General features: G+C 40.3%; 2 protein-coding genes and 1 long non-coding RNA gene across 5 annotated transcripts in view; all 3 read left to right on the forward strand.

Annotated features, from left to right (window-relative positions):
* Nucleotides 1-5,783, forward strand: part of def8 (differentially expressed in FDCP 8 homolog) — a 53,005-nt gene extending 47,222 nt beyond the window's left edge. For both annotated transcript variants that reach the window (XM_069901224.1, XM_069901223.1), the window contains 2 exons: nucleotides 1,887-1,996; nucleotides 3,605-5,783. In XM_069901224.1, the coding sequence (XP_069757325.1) occupies nucleotides 1,887-1,996; nucleotides 3,605-3,698 (204 nt within the window). In that variant the 3' untranslated portion in view covers nucleotides 3,699-5,783. The remainder of the gene's footprint in view (nucleotides 1-1,886; nucleotides 1,997-3,604) is intronic.
* Nucleotides 5,784-9,413: 3,630 nt separating this feature from the next.
* On the forward strand, nucleotides 9,414-9,895 carry LOC138743951 (uncharacterized). Its single transcript, XR_011345134.1, has 2 exons — nucleotides 9,414-9,604; nucleotides 9,715-9,895. It is a non-coding gene; the product is annotated as an uncharacterized lncRNA (long non-coding RNA).
* Nucleotides 9,896-10,093: 198 nt separating this feature from the next.
* Nucleotides 10,094-21,265, forward strand: part of LOC138744684 (mitochondrial inner membrane m-AAA protease component AFG3L2-like) — a 99,445-nt gene continuing 88,273 nt past the window's right edge. For both annotated transcript variants that reach the window (XM_069901225.1, XM_069901226.1), the window contains exons 1-3: nucleotides 10,094-10,404; nucleotides 11,997-12,081; nucleotides 14,758-14,820. In XM_069901225.1, coding sequence (XP_069757326.1) covers nucleotides 10,300-10,404; nucleotides 11,997-12,081; nucleotides 14,758-14,820 — 253 coding nt within the window. In that variant the 5' untranslated portion in view covers nucleotides 10,094-10,299. The remainder of the gene's footprint in view (nucleotides 10,405-11,996; nucleotides 12,082-14,757; nucleotides 14,821-21,265) is intronic.

The following is a 21,265-nucleotide window of genomic DNA, read 5'->3' on the forward strand; positions in this document are numbered from 1 at the left end:
GCCTCTGTTTAGTTCCCTCAATTATTTTTTCTGTTCTACAATTGTATTATAATAGGTTTTTATCTTTATTAACTTCCTTTTCTCATCTAAAACGTAAATCCATCTCTCAAGTCCTCAATTTTCTCGTATCTTGATGAAGGGCTTGAGCCTGAAACATTGGTTTTTGCATCTTTATCTTTGCTATATTACAAGGGTGGCCAAACTTGCTTAATGTAAGAGCCACAAGCGATAAAGCTCAGATGCTTGAGAGCACAGGACAAGAACAAAATTCACACATATGTTTTTATTGTTACATACACATTTTGTAACAAACTTTTATATAAATTTTAAGAAATGCATATTAAATGCAATAATGTTTATTCATGCCTGCAGTTTTTAAACTGTTAATTTGTATTAGTTTCAGTAATCACAAAGACACAAATATGTAAGAAAAGGTAAACCAAAAAATGAGAGATATTTTAATCAAATTTCCACTTACAAATTTGGTCTTATTCTAATCATATTTTTTATGCCTAAAATACAATGCTACAAATATCAGGCTATTAAAGACGCGAGTTAGGCGGGCGAAAGACTAGCAGCGCGAGGCGAGGTGGGGGGGGAGAGACCGGCAGCACGAGGCGGGGGGGGAAGAGACCGGCAGCGCGAGGCGAGGGGGGGGAGAGACCGGCAGCGTGAGGCGAGGGGGGGGGTGGAGAGACCGGCAGCGCGAGGCGAGGTGGGGGGGGAGAGAGACCGGCAGCGCGAGGCGAGGGGGGGGAGACCGGCAGCGCGAGGTGAGGGGGGGGGAGAGACCGGCAGCGCGAGGTGAGGGGGGGGAGAGACCGGCAGCGCGAGGCAATGGGGGGGGGGAGACCAGCAGCGCGAGGGGGTGGGGGGAGAGACCGGCAGCGCGAGGCGAGGGGGGGGAGTGACCGGGAGCGCGAGGCGAGGGGGGGGGGAGGAGACCGGCAGCGTGAGGCGAAGGGGGGGTGGGGGGGGAGACTGGCAGCAAGCCACATATTAAAGGTCAAAGAGCTGCGGTTTGGCCACCCCTGCTATATAAAGTACACTGTTTGACCTGCTGAGTTCCTCTAGCATTGTGTTTTTATTTCAATCACAATGCCTGCAGACTGTCGTGTTTTACTCCCATAAACCTTCAGTAGTCCTAGGTTGAGAATGGCTGGTTGCGCCTATTTTGAACTTGGAAGATTGAAGTACAGTAGAAGCCCTTTGGGCCTCAATGCTTTGTGGACCTATTTTGCTTTACTTGAGCTTGGTAGACTATTAAATTGAGTGATTTCTTGTCCCTATTTTCATTCAAGAAGTCAGAGTGTAAAATTGGGGTGACTTCTGCCAAAAATTTATGGTTGTTACCAAATATTTACTAAAGCAATAGTTGCCTATATAGTAAACCACATGATGAAATTAAGAACACCCAAGTATTACCAGGAAATGAGGGTGTTCCAAGAAAACGATGAATATTGAGATTTTTCTCTCTCCATAACATGAAGCTATGCCATCTGTGCATGTCTCGAAAAAAACTTTTTTTTTTTTCCCTATTAGTGAATTTCTAGTTAGCGATATGTGAATAATTCCGCAAGGATAAATTTCCATAACCCCTCATAGGAGCTTCCTACATTAGTGTTGATTTTTGGTAGAAAATGTAATGTAATTGTTTATAACTGAGTTTTTAATTTTCACTTGTATGTAACTTTTATTGCAACAATTATGTAATCCTATTTCATTCAATGAACAAACTTTTTGATTCAGTATTCTGTGTTTAAGTATTTGTAGTTAAATACTGCATGTTTTATCCAATTGATGTCAAATACAAAATGCTGAGATAACACCACAAATATTTGCTGACTAGTTGTAAATTATTTTGAATGTTGTAACTTCATTTGCAGCGATGTCAGGCCAAAGGTTTTGTTTGCGAATTGTGCAAAGAAGGAGATATACTTTTTCCATTTGATAGCCACACTTCTGTGTGCCAAGATTGTTCTGCTGTATTCCACAGGTTGGTACAGATGTCCTGCTTGTTTAACTGTTTGGTGTTGAGGCTTGTACTTGTTATTACAAATTGCATTAGAGCTGATTAAGGATATACTTGCAAGTTTTTAAGACTATATACTAACATGCATGCTTTGTGATAAAATAACTTTAGTTGAGTAATTTATTACAATCCAAGTTGATAGTAAACAAATTTTAACTAAATGGTACCATTAATTGCAATAAGGATGGCTGTTGTTTTCAATATATTCTAAATGCAAATTACAACTTGGTTATTTTACATTCAAAGGACTGAAGTGATGGTATGGAACTCATTGTTGACTATTTCCACAAGCATCAGCTTAGCATTAATAAGCTGGTATTATTACTCTCCTATCTGTTCAATCACCAAGCCAAATACCTTTTGGAACATTATAACAGGGCAATGCAACTTTTCTAGTGATCATATCTTTACATATCCAAGTTACAAACAAACTTTTACCCTTCACATTCAGAACATTGGTACCTCTAGAAGATCTAGTGGCCATTGACTTTAAAATTCTCAGAACCATTTAGTATGATATTTGTATCAGGAGGAAACTGTGCTCCTGTCTGGCCACTGAAGAACAGTGACAGTACTCAACAGGGATTCCTTACAATTCTACCCCTTGCATACACACTTGTATCAAACAAGCAATATACAATGATGAACCTGGGAGCAGTCCTTCAAATGAAGACCAGAAATGACAAAATAAACTGGCTATTTCAGCTAATAAATGAAGATTGGAGACCTGAGAGACTTTTTTTCCTAAAAGATATTGGGGATACTAAACCAAATCGATGGGCAGCAAGTCTGCGGGGTGAGGGGGGTGGGGGGGGGGGAGAAAGGGGAGGTGGGGAAACACCTGTTCCTGTAGCATTTAATTATCAAATTAACATGGCCAGAAAAGATCAAATCGGAGTGAAGAGATTGGTAAATCAGGTTTTAGTTCAGAGCAACACTTCGTAAAGTGAACATCTTGGAAAGTCCATGTGTGAATGTGGCACATTGAAGTGTGCAGCCTTTTAAAATTCAAAATTGTATCATATAGATTTAGTAGCTGATATCTAATGCCATGAAAAGAAAGTAGTTTATACCATTGTTACATTTGGTTCTGAGGATATCTAAAGTTTCAAACTGTTCATTGGAGAATTTCTCATTTATTCCCAGTGTGTTCAGCTATTTTTCTAGCCAGTTCAGTATTTGACCTTAAACTCCATCAGCAGCAATGTTAAAACTTTTGGATATCAAGCCACTTGTCATGTCCGTATATACTTTAAATCTGCAGATTTGTTTTATTAGTTCTTGGGATGTGTCCTTTAATTATTTTCATTGTAATTAAGTGACAATAGAGACACTAGATAATAGAGGAACATGTTTGGCTTCCTTGATGCTGTAAAGCTGCATGGAACATTTTATTACAAAAGAGTCATCATTTCTGATGTTTTATTTTCATTCAGAATGTTAGGCTCCACATTCTCCTGCTTGCATCATGCAAATTAAGATCTTGTGTTTAATCTATAGTATTCTTTTGAGTTTGATTTGCAATCATATGCATTTCTTTAACAAGCATTTTGTATATTGTGTAATTTGCAGAGATTGTTATTATGATAACTCAACCACATGCCCAAGATGTCCACGACTGTCAATGAGAAGAAGGTCTCAAATAGGACAGACTCAACCAGACTGAAACCCAGGCAAAATCAAGAGTTTTCATTGGGAATTTTATGTGCGCTAATCATTTAATTCCTGACAGTCAACTGAGGAATTGTGCGGAGAAGTTTTAAAAAAACACAAGAAACTTGAAGTCGAGACAAACTATTTAAATGTTGTAAAAAGACTGCTTTCAAGTGAATCCAAGCAGATGTTACAAAAATGTAAATGAGTAGCGTTTCGAATGGTGACCTCCTAGCTCTTGAAAAATGCCACCACTGTAATATTGAGGATTGTATTTTTATATACTTTTCCTCCAGAGCTCTTTATAAAACATTAATTTTGTAGTGATATTTAGTCTTTATATTGTGGACAAATTCACTACTTAAGCAAATTCTAGGTAAAGAATTCTCACTATTAGAAGCTTAAAAGAAAGCTCAATTGTGCAGCATGTTGCAACATTTTTGAGATGATAAAATATTAACAATGCATAAGTTTGTTCCCATTTCCTGCTCACTGTGCAGTAACTGACAAAGAAAATGGTAAGGTATAATATCCAGAGCTCCATTAAATCTGCCTTCAAGCTTTATGAATCATTCAGTCAACATTTAAGTTGGCAAATAGATACAGATTATTTGATGGAGAAGCCAAACAGTACCATGTAAAATATTTTTTAAAAATGGAGACGAACACCACAGAAATGTATTCATTAAAGTAGGAGTACACTCAGCCTATTAATGGACTATTAAAATACCTTGGGATAGGTTCAGACTAGTTTAAATTTAATAATTTGTGATGATGATCAGATTACCTTTTTGATCATTTGACATTTAAACAGAAGAATCATTACAATATCAGGAATATACACTGTTGCTAAGGAATTTTAAGATGCTATTTTGCTCATCTGTGTTCTTTGCTTCAACTGATTTCCCCAATTATGCACAGGTATTTTGCCAACTAAAACCTATTTATACATGAAGAATCTCATTCTTGGTTATAGTTCCAGCACTAATGTGTTCATGAATATTATGCATCTGATATCATTTACACGATGCAATCATTTATTTTGCATAATACCCCTGAAAAATTTAATCATGGAAAAGGAATTCAAAACAAGAACAGACAAATAGCATAATTAGTGAAAATGAGATCAAAAGAACTGTATTGTATTAATGTATAAAAGGACATGATCTATAAATTCCTTTCCTGGTCTACTGTTGATACTTAAATTTTCATTAGTGGAGGGAATTCTTTGATATGCTTGTTCAACCTGGGTCACCTAATGAAGTGCCTCTTTGATCCCTACATTTTCTCCATCTTCCGTGAATCCTGAGGTAAATTATGGTTAAGACAGTGGAGAATTGTCTTGAATTTATTCAATCATTGCTATTTTTTTAAATGCTGCTATTTTAAATTATTTCTCAAAAGCTGTATTTTGAAGCCACTGAACTTTAAAGCTCCTTTTGAAGTGTTATTTTCCTAAGTGTTACTATTTGGATCTCCTAAAAGTGCACAAAATTTGAAAAACTTTAAAATTCTTTCTTTATTATAACTTGGCAACAAAGGATAACTTGATGAGCATCTATGGCAGTTCACCTATTTCTTTAACATTTTAGAGCAATAAGCAGGAAAGAAATGGTCAAAATAAGTATTAATTTTTCACTAGTAAGTATTTATGTAGAAGTACATGGTTCCATTCCACTTTTACTTGATGTTCAGAATATTTATTAGTCATCAAAGAAAATGGTAAAACTGACAATTCAAGCTATTTGAAAGGAGAAATTTGTAGAAAATTCATCTGTTCATGGAACCTATGGGAAGAAACAAAAATATTGGATTTGTTTTAGGCCTGTCTCCTTCAAGTTTTAATAAAAGATATAAACTGAAATATTAGCCTAAAACTTTTTGTTTTTCCCCATTTATGATGGCCAATTTTTAATGATCCAGCTTTACAGTTATTTAGGAAATGCAGTTAATTGTATAATGTAAAATTGTCTGTTAGAATTAAAATATAAATTGCACTAAACTCTCCACTTTTTTAGAAAATCATTACTTTAGTAATTGTAAATTGATTGTAAACTTTGAGAAATTATATAATCTGATGCTTTTAATTTAATTTACACATACATAACCAAAGAATGCCATTGAATATTGCCTGATATAAATGTCAGGAATTTATTTTTATGGTGTTTCAATTACACTAATGACTATGTTCAGTTAATAAATTATTTCAACATGTTCAAGCTTCTGAGCATTAATATTTTGCCAAACAATGAAAGCTCAAACATTTAACTACAGCACAGTTGTAGATGTATATCAATTCTTAAGCTTATTTTCCTATCAAAACAAACATTGAATCAATTATTATCATGTGTTTTGTTTTGCATGCATTCAACCCATACTTGCATATTGCAGGTATGCAAAACTGCAATTTTGTTAATTGTGCAAGGACTTCATCTTTTGACAAGGAGGGGCCAATTTAAGTCCAATAATAGCAGAGAAGGGACTGACTGTCTTTGACTCTCAAAGTTAATGTTTTCAAGATGATGCATCTTCTGCTAATTGAAGGGTGAAGGAGGGAAAGAAGAACGAATAATTATGATTTAAGCAATATTGGTGCATGCAGTCAGCAAAGGATAAGGGTTGGATAACATTTCCCAAAAGTCTTTTGAGAGGAAAAACTGTATTTGTGAGAATTTTAAGCCACTAAAATATTCAAATGCAATTACAGATGCGTCATACGAAATTTTACATTGCCATTTAAGGAAATTAAATCCAAAACATCAAAAGCTTAAAGGGGTGTGTTTTTAAAGTACATGAAGTACAAAAGAGGACCATGGAGGAAATTTTATATTGGTTTTGAAGAGACAGTAATTGCATTGTGGTCCTACAGCCTGGAAATCAACCCTTCTGCATGACTTGGCCATACTAACCAAGATACCTGTATAAATCATCCCATTTTCTTGCATGTCCTTATTTTCCCATCCATGTACTTTTCCAAATCTTTTTAAAAATTCTGTTTCTGGATATGCTGGCCAGAAGTAGATTGCTGGGCTCTTAGCAATTGCAGGCCACTAATATTGAGTGAATTGAATTTGGCCAATTTGCAGTCCTGGGAATAATGGTGCATGTAATTTGGCAGTTTTTTTTTAGAATCATAAGTATAGACCCAAATGTTGATTCTCTCAAAGGTGTAATTCATTAGTATACCATTCACCACCCATTTCAATGAAGAGATGATATTGGGAAAATAAAAACTAGATGCTGTGTTTCTAGCATCCAGTGAAGAGAGTAGCATTATTTTTGCATCGAAGATCTTTTGTCACAACTAGGAACATTGCAGAAATTGTTTTGGTTTTAAGAGAAATTTATTGAATATAGTCAAGCCTCTGTTACCCAAGTGCTTAATTTTTAGAGTTGGCTGATTACTGCAAATAAAGGAAAAAAATGGCCGGGGTGGGGGCGTGATGAAGAAGGACTTGCTCAGGCATGTCCGCTGCAGTGAACCCAAAAGGAGAAAGGCAGTAGGATCTGAGGAACAGGAAAGATGTTAATTTAATATGGATAATCTTAGAGCATAACTAGTCAATTTAAATACACTGAAATTATCGAGTACTGAACAATGTAATGTGCTGTATTGTTATGGAGTGTGTACTGATTAATAGATTGTCTGTAGTCAGTTACTAGCTTAGACTTGTTTTCCTCTTTTACCACTATCACTTGCACTCTCCACAGGCTGGTGCTTGGTTCATCAAGCAGACAGTGTGTCTCAGACTTTTTGAAATTTCCGTCTGCTGTGCTGTACCTCTTGCTCTTGTTAACAATAAGTTTGCAGTCCAAGGACAGATTCGGGAAGGGGGGGGGAGGTCGATATTCAGTGTGGAGAGGCTGCATGTGTGTTTGGATTTTTGGGGCCCTCCATTCTGAACCGTTAGCAGTATTGGGTCTATTTGACCATCGGCCTGAAAGCTGCTTATCACCAGCTGCTAATCCATTCTGAGGACTGTCTGTCTATGGCATTTGAGGCTAACGGTTGTCTCTCAATTCTGAGGGTCCCTTTCAGTATCACTAATGGGGGTTTCTATCTTCCAGAGGCAGATGAACAGAATGGTGGATGAGTATAGGTTGAAGGCTACTTTCCCCTACCTCGATAACGTCACCATCTGTGTCCACACCTTGGAAGACCATGACGCCAATCTCCAGAGTTTTCTCCACGTGGTGAAAGCCCCGAACCTCACTTATAACTCTGACAAGTGCATGTCCAGGACTAAACGTCTGGCTATCCTTGGCTACATGGTGGAGAATGACATCATTGGCCCCGATCCTGATAGGATGGTTAGAGTTCCCCATTCCCAGTACCACAAAAGCCTTGAGGTGATGCCTGGGGTTTTCTCATATTACGCCCAGTGGATTCCTCAATGCATTGATAAGGTTCGCCCTCTCTTAAAAGCCACCAACTTCCCCTGAGGCCCAAATGGCTTTTAATTACCTCTGGAATCACATTGCAAAAGCCGCCTTTAACGCAGTGGATGAGTATGCACTTTTCCAAGTGGAAAGTGACGCTTCGGATGTAGTCCTGGCCGGTACCTCGACCAGGCGGGAAGGCTGGTTGCATTTTTTCTTGGACATTACAAGACCACAAGCTCTGGAACCCATCGATGGAAAAGGAGGCTCAAGTCATTGTAGAAGCCTTAAGGCACTGGAGACACTACCTGGCTGGTAGGAAATTTATGCTTCTCACTGACTGGTGCTTGGTTGCATTCATGTTCAATAATGTCAAGAGGGGAAAAATCAAAAATGACAAAATTGCTAGGTGGAGGATCGAGCTCTCCACCTACAATTATGACACTGCCTATTGGTCAAGAGCCCTTAATGACCCTCTGGATGCCTCATCCAGGGGAAGCTGTGCCTATGCACACACTGGCCAACTGTAGTCTCTGCATTATGAGTTCTACCATTCCAAGGGTTACTCCTGTGGCTCATTTTGTCAAGGCATGCAATCTGGCCTACTCCATGGAAGATGTCAGGCAAATGACCAGGTCTTGCCAGATCTGCGTGGAGTGCAAGCCATACAGCTACCGACCCGCAAAGGTGCACCTGATCAAGTCATCCAGGCCCTTCCAATGGCTCAGTGTCAATTTTAAGGGACCTCTCCCCTCCACGAAAGGGAACATTTTCTTCCTCTCTATCATTGATGAGTACTCCTGCTTCCCGTTCACCATTCCATGTCCAGACACGTCCACTTCGTCAGTCATAAAGGCCCTAGATTTCATTTTCACCCAGTTTGGGTATCCCAGCTATATTCATAGTGACCGGGGCTCATCCTTTGAGTGACGAGCTACATCAGTTCCTGGTGGCAAGGGACATTGCATCCAGCACGATTATTAGCTACAATCCCTGGAGGATTGGGCAGGTTGAATAGGAGAACACCTCATTTGGAAGGCTGTCAAACTGATCTTGAAGTCAAAAGGCTTTCCAGACTCGCGTTGGCAGGAAGTCCTTCTCATGGCCCTCCGTTCCATCTGGTCGCTACTATGTACCACGACCAATGCTACTCCTCACGAGCTCCTATTCACTTTTGAAAGAAGGTCTGCATCAGGAACTATATACCTGACCTGGCTTACCACTCCTGGTCCAGTCCTCAGGAAACACGTGAGGAGAAGCAAGACATACCCCCCCCCCCCGCCCCAACAGTGGAAAGGGTGAAACTGCTCCATGCAATACCACATATGCCTGTGCACCCAGATGACAGTTTCCTTCAGGAACCTGGCACTTGCCGGAACAGAAGGCCCTTTGCCTCAAGTGCCCCGCAAGCCACGGAGCTCATTCTTACCACCCCTAATCAGGGCCTCAGGATCCAGTTCAGATGGAAAGTGCATCCTGCCTCTCTTCCCTCACAAGGGGACCAGGAGACCCAAGGAGTACAAGCCCCTCAATGCTAAGGTGCTCCACCAGGATCTCCATACCCTCGGAACACTTAAATTTTGATTGTACATTTGTAAATAACTATTTTTTGACTTTTTTCTGAATCCATGTTCTGTCTTCATTTGCAGACCCTAAATTCTGCAGGGAGGGGGCGAATGCAGTGAACCGGGTTTCACTGGTAGTGTGTTGTGCTGATGGCTGGCCCCGCCACTTATAACCCCTGGCTTCCCGCCTAAACCCAGAGCCCTTCGGAAGACGACGGTGAAACCGTGCCCGTAGTTATAAGCTAATAAAAGCGTTTGTTCTCCCTCCAGTTGTGAGAGCTTCTATTCGCGCTACCGTGACAAATGGCGATCAGAATGGTTAGTTGAAGGGGGGGGGGAGGAGAGAGAGCAGAGGTGCATGACATACACATGAGGTGGAAGGTCAAAAAGAAGGAAAATCAAGGTGGAATTGTGGAGCATCATTTCCGGCAGCTGCAGTTTATTATTGGAGCTGCGGCCGGAACGCACTGCCGGTCGGACTGTTTTCCACCCGGAGCGAATTAGTTGAGGGGCTGCGACGTTCATTCACCCTCCCTTGCTTGATTTTCCCAACAGCTTGGAGTACAATCTCTGCAGAAGGGGGACGTTTTGGCCGCTGGACGCGAATGTTATTTTGAAGCGAGGCCGAGGGAGGAGGCAGGACCCGGAGAGGAGGGGAGGGGGGAAACCATGGCGCTCACGCTGAGGCTGATGGCCGGGGGGCGACGCGCCTTTCCCCGCCGCGACCTGGCGCCGTGGCGCAGCTTCTGGCCGGGACAGCGGGCCTGCAGACGGGTGAGAAGGGAGGGGAGGGTCTCACCTGCTCGACTTGGACTGGTCTCTCAGCGCGTTCACGGGTCGATCAAATCACCAAAAATAAACCGGATCCGAATTCTTGTGCAAATGGCTCGCGGGGATGGAGGGGGCGGGTGGGGGGTGGTTGGAGGAGGTCCCCAGTAATGTGGGGGGGGGGTTGGAGGAGGTCCCCAGTAATGTGGGGGGGGGGGTTGGAGGAGGTCCCCAGTAATGTGGGGGGGGGGTTGGAGGAGGTTCCCAGTAATGTGGGGGGGGTTAGAGGAGGTCCCCAGTAATGTGGGGGGGGGGGTTGGAGGAGGTCCCCAGTAATGTGGGGGGGGGGGTTGGAGGAGGTCCCCAGTAATGTGGGGGGGGGGGTTGGAGGAGGTCCCCAGTAATGTGGGGGGGGGGGGTTGGAGGAGGTCCCCAGTAATGTGGGGGGGGGGGTTGGAGGAGGTCCCCAGTAATGTGGGGGGGGGGGGGGTTGGAGGAGGTTCCCAGTAATGTGGGGGGGGTTAGAGGAGGTCCCCAGTAATGTGGGGGAGTGGGGGGGGGGTTGGAGGAGGTCCCCAGTAATGTGGGGGGGGGGGTTGGAGGAGGTCCCCAGTAATGTGGGAGGGGGGGTTGGAGGAGGTCCCCAGTAATGTGGGGGGGGGGGGTTGGAGGAGGTTCCCAGTAATGTGGGGGGGGTTAGAGGAGGTCCCCAGTAATGTGGGGGAGTGGGGGGGGTTGGAGGAGGTTTCCAGTAATGTGGGGGGGGGGGGGGTTGGAGGAGGTCCCCAGTAATGAGTGGGCCAGGGAGAGCAGTTAGACATTCAGCAGCTTCATGATTAAAATTGTTCTCGGAGGCAAAATGACTTTAAAAAAGATCACTGTGAGGTAGTTAGAAAATAACCAGGATTTAATTTTACTTTTTAATTAATGGTTACTCTGGGAGTTTAGAAGGATGAGGGGAGACATGATTTGGGTATTTAGGGCTTGACAGAGCACATGTTCCTAATGATGGGTGAGACTAGGACTAGAGGGCATATTTTAAGAATATAAATGAGGAATTCTCCTCAGAAATGAGGAGAATTTTTTCTTTTTACCCAGAGAGTTGTGGGTCTGTGGAATGCATTGCCACAGAGGGTGATGGGGGTGGATTCGCCGGATAGATTTAAGAGAGAGTTAGATAAGGCTCTCATGGGCAGAGGAGTTAAGGGTTATGGGGATAAGGCTGGAATTGGTTATTGAAAGAGAAAGATCAGCCATGATCCAATAAATGGCGGAGCTGGCTTGACGGGCCAATTGACCTACTCCAGCACCTATTGTCTATAATATGTTCAAGTATTCTATCCCACTACAGTGTTTTTTGGTCCCATAGATGCTTCTTAATTAAATGTAATATGCTGGAAGATACATTTACCATTTGTAGGAAATAAGGCATTTAATTTAAATAGTTCCACAATTTTGCTCTAATCACTGCCTGTTCAAATGACAGATGCAATAATTCAGTTAGAAACTCCCTTTCTTTGTTGCAATTGTTAGGAATGTACGTACAGAATTTAATGAAGATTTTTTATCCCCCCCCCCCCCCCCCCCCCGCAATCAAGTTTATCAGACCATGCATTGGGAGAAGTTCTGGATGTGAAGAAAGTATATTGACTTTTAGATTATTCTGTTCAAACCAGCCAAAAGGTAATTTATAAATAAATCTCTTTTGTGTTTAAAATTAATCCAAATTAATGATTTAGAATTAATTACAAACAGAGAATACTCAGTATGTCAGATTGTATCTGTGAATAGAGAAACATTTTATTTTTGGGATGGCATCAGAAACCCTGTTCATTGACAGATCATTGGTCTTTTTTTTGTTTCTTCTGTTTCTCTCTTTAAAGACACTGCCTGATTTTCAAAAGTGAATCAGAATTTACTGTCACAAACAAGATCCATGGAATTCATTGTTTTGTGACAGCATTTTTGTGTATTACAGGTGGAATGGTTGCTGTAAATTACATTTCTGTAAATACATTATTTTTAAAAAGTTAGTGCAAATGCATAGGAAGAAGTGAGGTAGTGTCTGTGGTTCACTGTCCATTCAGAAATCAGATGGCAGAGGGGAAAGAAGCTGCTTATGTGCTGTTAGGTGTTCGTCTTCGGGCTCCTATATCCCCTTCCTGATGGCAACTGTGGGAAATGGGCATGGCCTGGGGGTGAGGGTCCTTGAGGATAGGGGCTACTTTCTTGAGATACTGCCTCTTGTAGATGTCCTTAATGAAATGAAGACTGATGCCCATGGTGGCACTGGCTGAGTTCACAACTCTCTGTAGTCTTTTCCTGTCCTGTGTATTGGCATCTCCATACCAGACAGTGATGCAACCATTCAGACAGCTCTCTATGATACACCTGTAGAAATTTGCAAGGGACTTTGACGACATACCAAATCTTCTCAAACTCCTTGCAAAATATAGCCATTGGCAAGTCTTCTTCATTATTGCATCATTATGAAGGCCCCAGGTCAGATCTTCAGAGATATTGACACTAAGGAATTTGAAGTTCTTTACTCTTTCCACTGTTGGCCCCTTGATGAGGACTAGTTTACATTGTGCCAGACTTTAGTACTGGCACTAAACTCGTGGTCTACAAGACAGCTTTCATCAAATGCTTCTGAAACCTGAACACTCAGCGCAAAGAATTTACCAACACTGTCTCGGCAATATCCTCAAAATTCACTAAAGGAAAAAAAAACAAACAAACCAATATTAGTGCCCTCTCCCTATCCAAAGTTCCCTGCATTGATGTCTTAATGACACTCGGTCAGCTCTGTTGGGTGTTATTCACATACCTGATACTACATTCTCAAAATGGCCAATCTATTTTTGAGTTCTATCATGGGAAAGGTAAGGAAAAGGTTAAAGGATATATAGTACTCAAAATCTCCTAGAAATAATACATCCTCACTGTTGGGTTTCCCTGGTCCTTGACTATTCAAAGCACAGGACCTCACAATCTACCTACCCACTTGTCTGCCATGTCAGGCACTTCCTGTCCCGTTTCTGGAAGAGTCAGTTATTGTGATATTTGTTCATTTACCTCTGATTCCCACAGAACTAGAGTGGAAACAAATAATCCTTGCTACAAAATTGTCTGCGAATTCCTTTTATTGTCATGTAATAATAGATTAAAAATGTAAGGCAAACAAAGAGCAAAATAGTATATGAGCATTTCAAGTATTCATTGGTTGATGTCTGCTCCACTGAAATTATTGTTGTCATCTCAAACAATGTTATTTTTTTCAAATTGTTTGTGGACTTTTCCAGAAACCAGAATGTCTTGTTAACACACTTTTTATATGTGTTTTTGTGTTAAATCTAGCCAAGACTTCATTTTCATGTGTAGAATATACATCCAGAATGTAGGGATAAAGCATCCTGGTATTATTCTCTCCCCTACTGCTCAGGATCCTGACAAGCCACCGTGGACCTGCAGGAACATTATTTAAGTTGGTTCAGAATATTGCATATTTTGATATCCTTTTGCTGGTAAATTTTAATTGGTGATATTAATTACAGGTACTCCCCGACTTACAGCTTATGCGACTTGCGTCCATCCACACATATAACCATAACCATATAACCATTTACGGAGCAGGAACAGGCCATGTCGGCCTTTCGAGTTCACTAGAACAACTCCACTAGTTCAAACCTCCCGCTCTCTGCCAATATATGACTGAATTTTTTTTAAAGTATATAAAAAATATAAAATTTATGTTGTATTTCACAAATTATAACAGGGATACAGGCCATGTAAGAGCCAAAATATGTACTGACCTTGTTAGTCGGCATTCCAGGTTCCTGGGGTCATCTTGATTCCTGTTCGCATGCAGAAATCTTCGGTTGGCTCATGCACGGTGGGTTTGCGTATTGGTGTTAAGTTGGCACATGCGCGAGAGTTAAGGGTGCAATTTCAATATCTTCAGAGCACTTTACTTTCACATATGTGCCAACCAAACTCCATTGCATGAACCCATGGAAGACTAGTGCATGCGCACAGGAATCAAGAGGGCTGCGACCAGCCTGGGACGCTGCCTAACAAGGCAAGTGTGGACCAGAATGTTGAAAGATTCACCAAGGTTGATTGATAAATTCTGGAACCTTTAAGTTGTTATCGTCAAATGTACAATGAAAAAAAATCTGATTTAAAAAGTGTGCTTTAAGACTTCGGTACTCCACGCTCACGGACAAAATTCTGACTTGCGCCCATTCTGAGATATGACCAATTCTTCGGTCCCCATTACGGTCATAAGTCGGGGACTACCTGTAATTACATCCGATTATCTTTGAGGAGAGTTTTAATGTTCTTATTTATTTTTAGGTTTTGAGAAGTATTTCCCCAAAAATAAACAGTCAGTAGAATCAAAAGCTGGTGAAATGAAAGGTAAAACACTTTTCATGTTGTGTTTCTCTGATTGATGTACACCTACCAATATTAGCATTTCTAATTCCAGTATTGTTCTGCGACTAATATGTGAAATGGCTAAATTTTAAAGTTTAGACATGCAGGACGGTAACAGTCCCTTTGGCCCACAAACCCCTGCTGCTTAAATACCCAGTTAACCTGTTTTGGTGGGTGAGAGGAAACCAAATAACCTAGCAAAAACTCATGCAGACACACGGTGAATGTACAAACTCCTGACGGTCAGTGCCAGATTCTAACCCTGGTCACTGGCACTGTAAGAGCATTACGCTAACTGTGCCGCGTCACTAAACTTTTAATGTCACATCTTTTATTGTCATTTTGTCTAGTGCCTAATGTTGAAGTAAAACAAGAAAGTATGTAGATGCTGTGATTGTAGGTAATGCACAAAAATGCTGGGAAACTCAGCAGCTCCTGTAGCGACCATAGATGCTAAAGGTATATAATACTGTAACCAACGTTTTGGGTCTCAGCATAGTGGCAGTTCATATCAGTTCTCTGCTCTATTTCCATGTCTGTCCTTGGTAAAGGTCCCATTATTGTCACGTAATTCTACATTTAGAATGTAACTTGCATGAAATTACTTATCTTTTGTCTACCGTAAGGCAGACAGAGAGTCGCCATTTTGTCCAGCGCCCCTCACAGAAACCTACAGCACCTGGTTTTCCTTGGTGGTCTCCCCTCCAAGTACAAGGCCTGAGCTTGCTTGGCTTCCGAGATCAGGCAGTCTTAGGCTTATTCAGGTTATTAGGTTTCTGTCTCATTTACTGCCAAACTGAGACCTCCCACAAATTGGAGGAACTACACCGCTTGTTCCAAATGAATACCCTCCAACCAAATGGCATCACTGGTTTCCATTCAGCCCTGTCCCCACCCGGATCTCCCTTTCTCTATCCCTTTGTCCCCTATACTCCAGCTCTGCATTCAGAGTTATCTCCTCCCCTGAACAATTCTCAGCTTTTCTTTCCTGCCCTTCTATCCATGTCCATCTATGGGTTGTTGGCCTGTGGTCCTCTGCCTGCCCTTTCTTCCCTTCTGCCCCAACCTTTTTATTCAGACACCTGCCTGCTTTTTCTCCTACTTTAACAAGAGGCTCAAGTCCAAAATGTTGGTAAAATATCTTTGCCTCCTATGGATGCAGTGGGACCTGCTGAGTTTCTCCAGCACTTCTATATATTAACCAGTGTCTGTTATCAACTTTTTTTATTCTTCATTCTTGTGATTTTTCTTGTTGTCAAGGCTGGTATGGATGCCATGATGTGGCCAATCCAGGCAAGGATAACAGGATATTAATAAACAATTGGTTTAACATTCCTTCATGAAGTTTCATGATGACTTTTGCTGAATACATCTTTTTATTCTCAAATCATGCTTTTTAATATGAACAGGTGCCTTCCAGGTTATGAATCAAACATATTTTAAGTAAACATCCTTGTAATTCATTTATCCTACTGTTAGATCTTCCCATTTCTTAAATTAGATATATACCCAGATTGCAAACAGGGTAGCATAGTTATGGACAAGAATAACAGCAGACAAAATGGGAGTGTTTAATCAGGGAAGGGATCATTATGATGGGATGAGGCAGGAATTGGGGAGAGTAAATTGGAAGCAGATGTTCACAGGAGAAAGCACAGAAGTAATGTGGAGGATGATAAGGGATCATTTGTGCAGGATTTTGGATAGGTTTGTCCCACGGGACAGGGAAAAGATGGTAGGAAAAGGGAATTGTGGTTGGCAAAACAGGTGAAGCACCTAGTTAAGAGGAAGAAGGAAGCTTGCATTAGATGTTGGAAGCAAAAAAACAGGAAGGGCTCATGAGAATTATGTGGTACCAGGAAGGAATTTAAGAAAGGTCTTCGGAGAAAGCCTTGGCAAGTAGGAGAACCTAAAGTCATTCTATGTGTACAGAAGATAAGAAGGACGGCAAGAGAAAAGGTGGGGCTGCTTAAGGAGAAAGGAGGCAACATGTGCCTGGAGGCAGAGGAGGATTGGAGGGTCCTAAATGATTATTTTGCTTCAGTATTTACCAGAGAAAAGGTCTTTAGTCAAGGTGAGGTTATAATAGAATAGGCTTGTGTGCTGGACCATGTTGAGATTAGGAAAGAGGAAGTGCTGAATCTTTGTAAAAACATTATGATTGCTAAGACCCCAGGCCGAACAAGATTATACCCCAGATTGCAGTGGGAAGGGAAGGAAGAGATAGCTGGGCCATTGGCTATGATCTTGGCATCCTCCTTGGACACAGAGGAGGTTGCTGAGGATTGGAGAATAGTAATATGGTTCCCTTGTTTAAAAAAGGTAATAGGGAGAATCTGGGAATTATAGACTGGTGTGTCTTACATCAGTGATGTGCAAACTATTGGAGAGGATCCTTGAGGGCACAATTTGTGAGCACTTGAAGAAGTACAGTCTACTCAGGGATAGTCAGCATGGTTTAGCGAGGGTAAGGTTGTGCCTCACGAGCCTAATTGAGTTCTTTGAGGAGGTTACAAAAGAAATTGATGAAAGTTGGTTAGTAGATATGGTTATGGATTTTAGTATACAAGGTTTGACAAGGTCCCCAGTGGTAGACTCATTCAGATCCATGGAACCTTAGACAAGGATGTCCATTGTCACCTGCTTTATTTGCTATAGTTATTGAACCTTTAGCACAATTAATACGTCAAAATGAAAATGTTAAAAGTATGAGAGTTCTGAATGAGGAATACAAGATTAATTTATTTGCTGATGATGTTTTATTATATTTGGTGGATCCGGATATTTCTTTACCTGCAATTCAAGAATGTTTAGAAATTTATGGCCAATTATCTGGTTACAAAGTAAATTGGGCTAAAAGTGAAATTTTACCAATTCGTAAAGGTGATTATTCAGTATATAAAAATATGACAAATTTGAAGTGGACTACACAAATTAAATATTTAGGAATTAATGTTAATACGGAATTTCAAGAATTATATTCAATTAATTATTTTCCTTTAATAAAAAGGATTAAATTAGATTTGATTAGGTGGAGGGATCTACCTTTGGGTTTACTAGGGAGGATTAATACCATAAAAATGAATATTTTTCCTAGAATACAATATTTGTTTCAATCAATTCCTTATTTTTTTAAAAAAAGATTTTTTAAGGATTTATATAAAGCGATTAGAGAATTCTTATGGAAGGGAAAATTTCCGAGAGTAGCAATGAGAAAATTGATGTGGGATTTTCAATTTGGAGGTTTAAGATTACCGAATTTTCAGCATTATTATGAAGCAGCTCAATTCAAATTTCTTAGTGCATTAATGAATATGGACGACCCACCTAGTTGGGTAAAGATAGAAATGGCGGTTATTTTAGAAAAATTTCCTCATGAGTTTTTGTTTCGATGGAATAAAAATTTATTATGAACTTATGATGTGCCAATATTGAAACATTTATTGAATTTATGGACAAGTAAATTTAAAAAATTGGGACTTAAAAATATATATTCTGGAAGATTGCCATTATATAATAATCATCTTGTTCCTTTTACGGTCTCCAATGCCACTTTGAAACAATGGGAAAAGAAGGGAATAAAAAATTTATCTGATTGTTTTTCTGAGGGTTGTTTTTGTTCCTTTGACAAATTACAAAGGAAATATGATATTAGTACAAATTCTATATTTGTATATTATCAATTAAGATCTTTTGTAAAACAGTTATGTGGTCGACATATGATTTTATTGCCTGAATCTAGTTTTGAAGAATATGTACTTTCAATACTAAAAAAGGGATATATATCTGATTTGTTTTGTATTTTACAAGAAATTGATAGTAAAAAAGACTGGGATAAAGATAAGTTGAAATGGGAAAAAGATATAGGACATAAAATAGGTGAAGATGCTTGGATGGAAATTTGTCAAAATAGTATTCGGAAATTAATTAATGCTAGACTAGCGATGATTAATTATAATTTTATTCATCAGCTATATTTAACGCCGGAGAAATTTAAAAAATTTGGTTTTAGTAAGTTGGATTCTTGTTTTCGATGTGATCAGACGGCCAATACTTTTTTGCATACTGTTTGGCTTTGTGATCGATTGCAACAGTTTTGGAAAGGTATTCAATCTGTTTTTAACAGTTTATATAATATCCATCTTGTATTAGATCCCGATATATTTTTATTAGCGAACATGCAATCAATCGATTTAGGTTTAGAGGATTATCAGATTTCATTTATTTATTTAGCTTTAGTTGTGGCTAAGAAATGTATACCACTTACTTGGAAAGATAGAAATATACTAACTTTAGATAAGTGGTATTTGGAAATGAAATTTTGTTTGACTATGGAAAGGATATCTTTTTCAATTCAGGATAAGATGTCTTTTTATAAGTTAAAGTGGACTCCATTTGCTAATTATATGCATTTAAGTTTGATTTAAATATATGTTTAAGTGTGATATTTTAGTATTGACAATTTTTTTTTGTTGTTAGAATTGTTGTAGGTTAAGTTTTATCTCTTTTTTTTGTAAGTGGGTTTTTTTTTCATATATAATGTCAATTTTATTAACTTTTCACTCTTTATTTTGGGGGGAGGGTTGGACTAATTTTAAGTTAGACTATTAATATTGTGTTACAATTAACGGGGGAGGTTATTTTGTGTAGTTTTCTGATGTAATATTGTAATCATACCTTTTTAAAAAAAAATTTCTATTTTTATTTAAATGTAATTCTTTATTGTATTCATGTTATAAAATTTTAAATAAAGTCTTTAAAAAAAAAAGATCCATGGAACCTTGGCTGTGTGGCTTCATAATTGGCTTGCATGTAGAAAGCAGAGAGTAGTAATGGACAGAAAATATTCTGCTTGGAGGTCAGTGACTAATGGGAGTTCTGCAGGGATCTGTCCAGGGACCCCTGCTCTTTGTGGTTTTCATAAATGACCTAGGACGACATGGTTGGCGTAGCAGTTGGTGCAATGCCTTTACAGCACCAGCAATTGGGACCAGACTGGGGTTCAAGCCCCATACTGTCTAATGAGTTTGTACATTCTCCCCATGTCAGTTTGGGTTTTCTCCAGGGGCTCTGGTTTCCTTCCACCCTTCAAAAATGTACCGGGGTGTTGTTTAAAGGGGTGTAATTTGGGTGGCACAGACTCATAGCTTTGAATTGGTCTGTAACAGTGCTGGATGTCTAAATTTAAAAGACGAAGTGGTGGAAGGACAGGTCAGTAAGTTTGCAGATGAAGTTGTGAGTCGTATTGAGGGTTATTGTACATTACAAAAAGACAGAGACAAAATGTAGAGTTGGGTGGAAAAATGGCAGATGAGTTCAATCCGGACAAGTGTGAGATGATGCATTTTGGAAGGTCAAACACAGGGTTAATAGTCAGATGAGACAGCCAGCCTCTTTCCCGTGGCTGGAATAGCAAACACATATGTACAAAGAGAAGGGAAGAAAGTTTAGGGGAGATATCAGGGGTAAGTTTTTTTTTACTTGGAGAGTTGTGGGTGCCTGGAATGCCTTGCCAGGGTGGTGGGGGAGGCTGAAACATTCGGGGCATTTAAGTGGCACATCGATGAAAGAAAAATAGAGGGTTATGAGGTAGGATTTCATTTTTTTTTGGTAGGAATATATAAGTTGGCTTAAGGAGAAACATCGAGGGCTGAAGGGCCTGTACTGTGCTGTAGTGTTTTATGTTTTTTTTGCTTATAAATCCCCAAAAGTCCAGGATCAAAAGTTAACTGATAACAATGTCAGGAGACGAGCTTTCCACTGACATACTACAAACCCTCTAACTCCCACAAATACCTTGACTACACTTCCTTTCACCCTGTCCCCTGCAAGGATTCCATCCCCTTCTCTTAATTTCTCAGTCTCTGCTGAATCTGCTCCCAAGATGAGGGCTTCCAGTCCAGATCTTCTGAATGTCTGCTTTCTTCCACAATTGTGGCTTCACCTCAGCCCTCACCTGCATTTCCTCCATTTCCAGCTCATCTGCCCTGGCCCGCTTTGCTCCCAGATGCACAAGCAGAACACCCCTCATCCTCACCTACCACCCTACCAGCCTCCGCATCCAACACATATTATCCGCTGGAATTTCTGGCACTCACTACAGGATCCTACCGCCAGACACATTTTTCCCTCCTCTTCCCCTCTCGGCCTTCCATTGAGACTGCTCCCTCCATGATTTCCTTGTGCACTCATCCATCCCACCTATCGCACCCCCCCTCCCCCGTGCCCATAGGAGGTGCAACACTTGCACCCACACCTCCTCCCTCATCATGGTCCAGGGCCCCAAATAGGTCTTTCAAGTGAATCAACACTTCATTTGTATGTCCACAGGACTTATTTACTGCATCAGGGGCTTCCTTTGTGGCATTCTCTACATCGGAGAGATTGGTCACAGAGTGGGAGATCGCTTAATTCAGCACCTCTACTC

This window comes from Narcine bancroftii, chromosome 10 (assembly GCF_036971445.1).
Source record: "Narcine bancroftii isolate sNarBan1 chromosome 10, sNarBan1.hap1, whole genome shotgun sequence".
NCBI lineage: Eukaryota > Metazoa > Chordata > Chondrichthyes > Torpediniformes > Narcinidae > Narcine > Narcine bancroftii.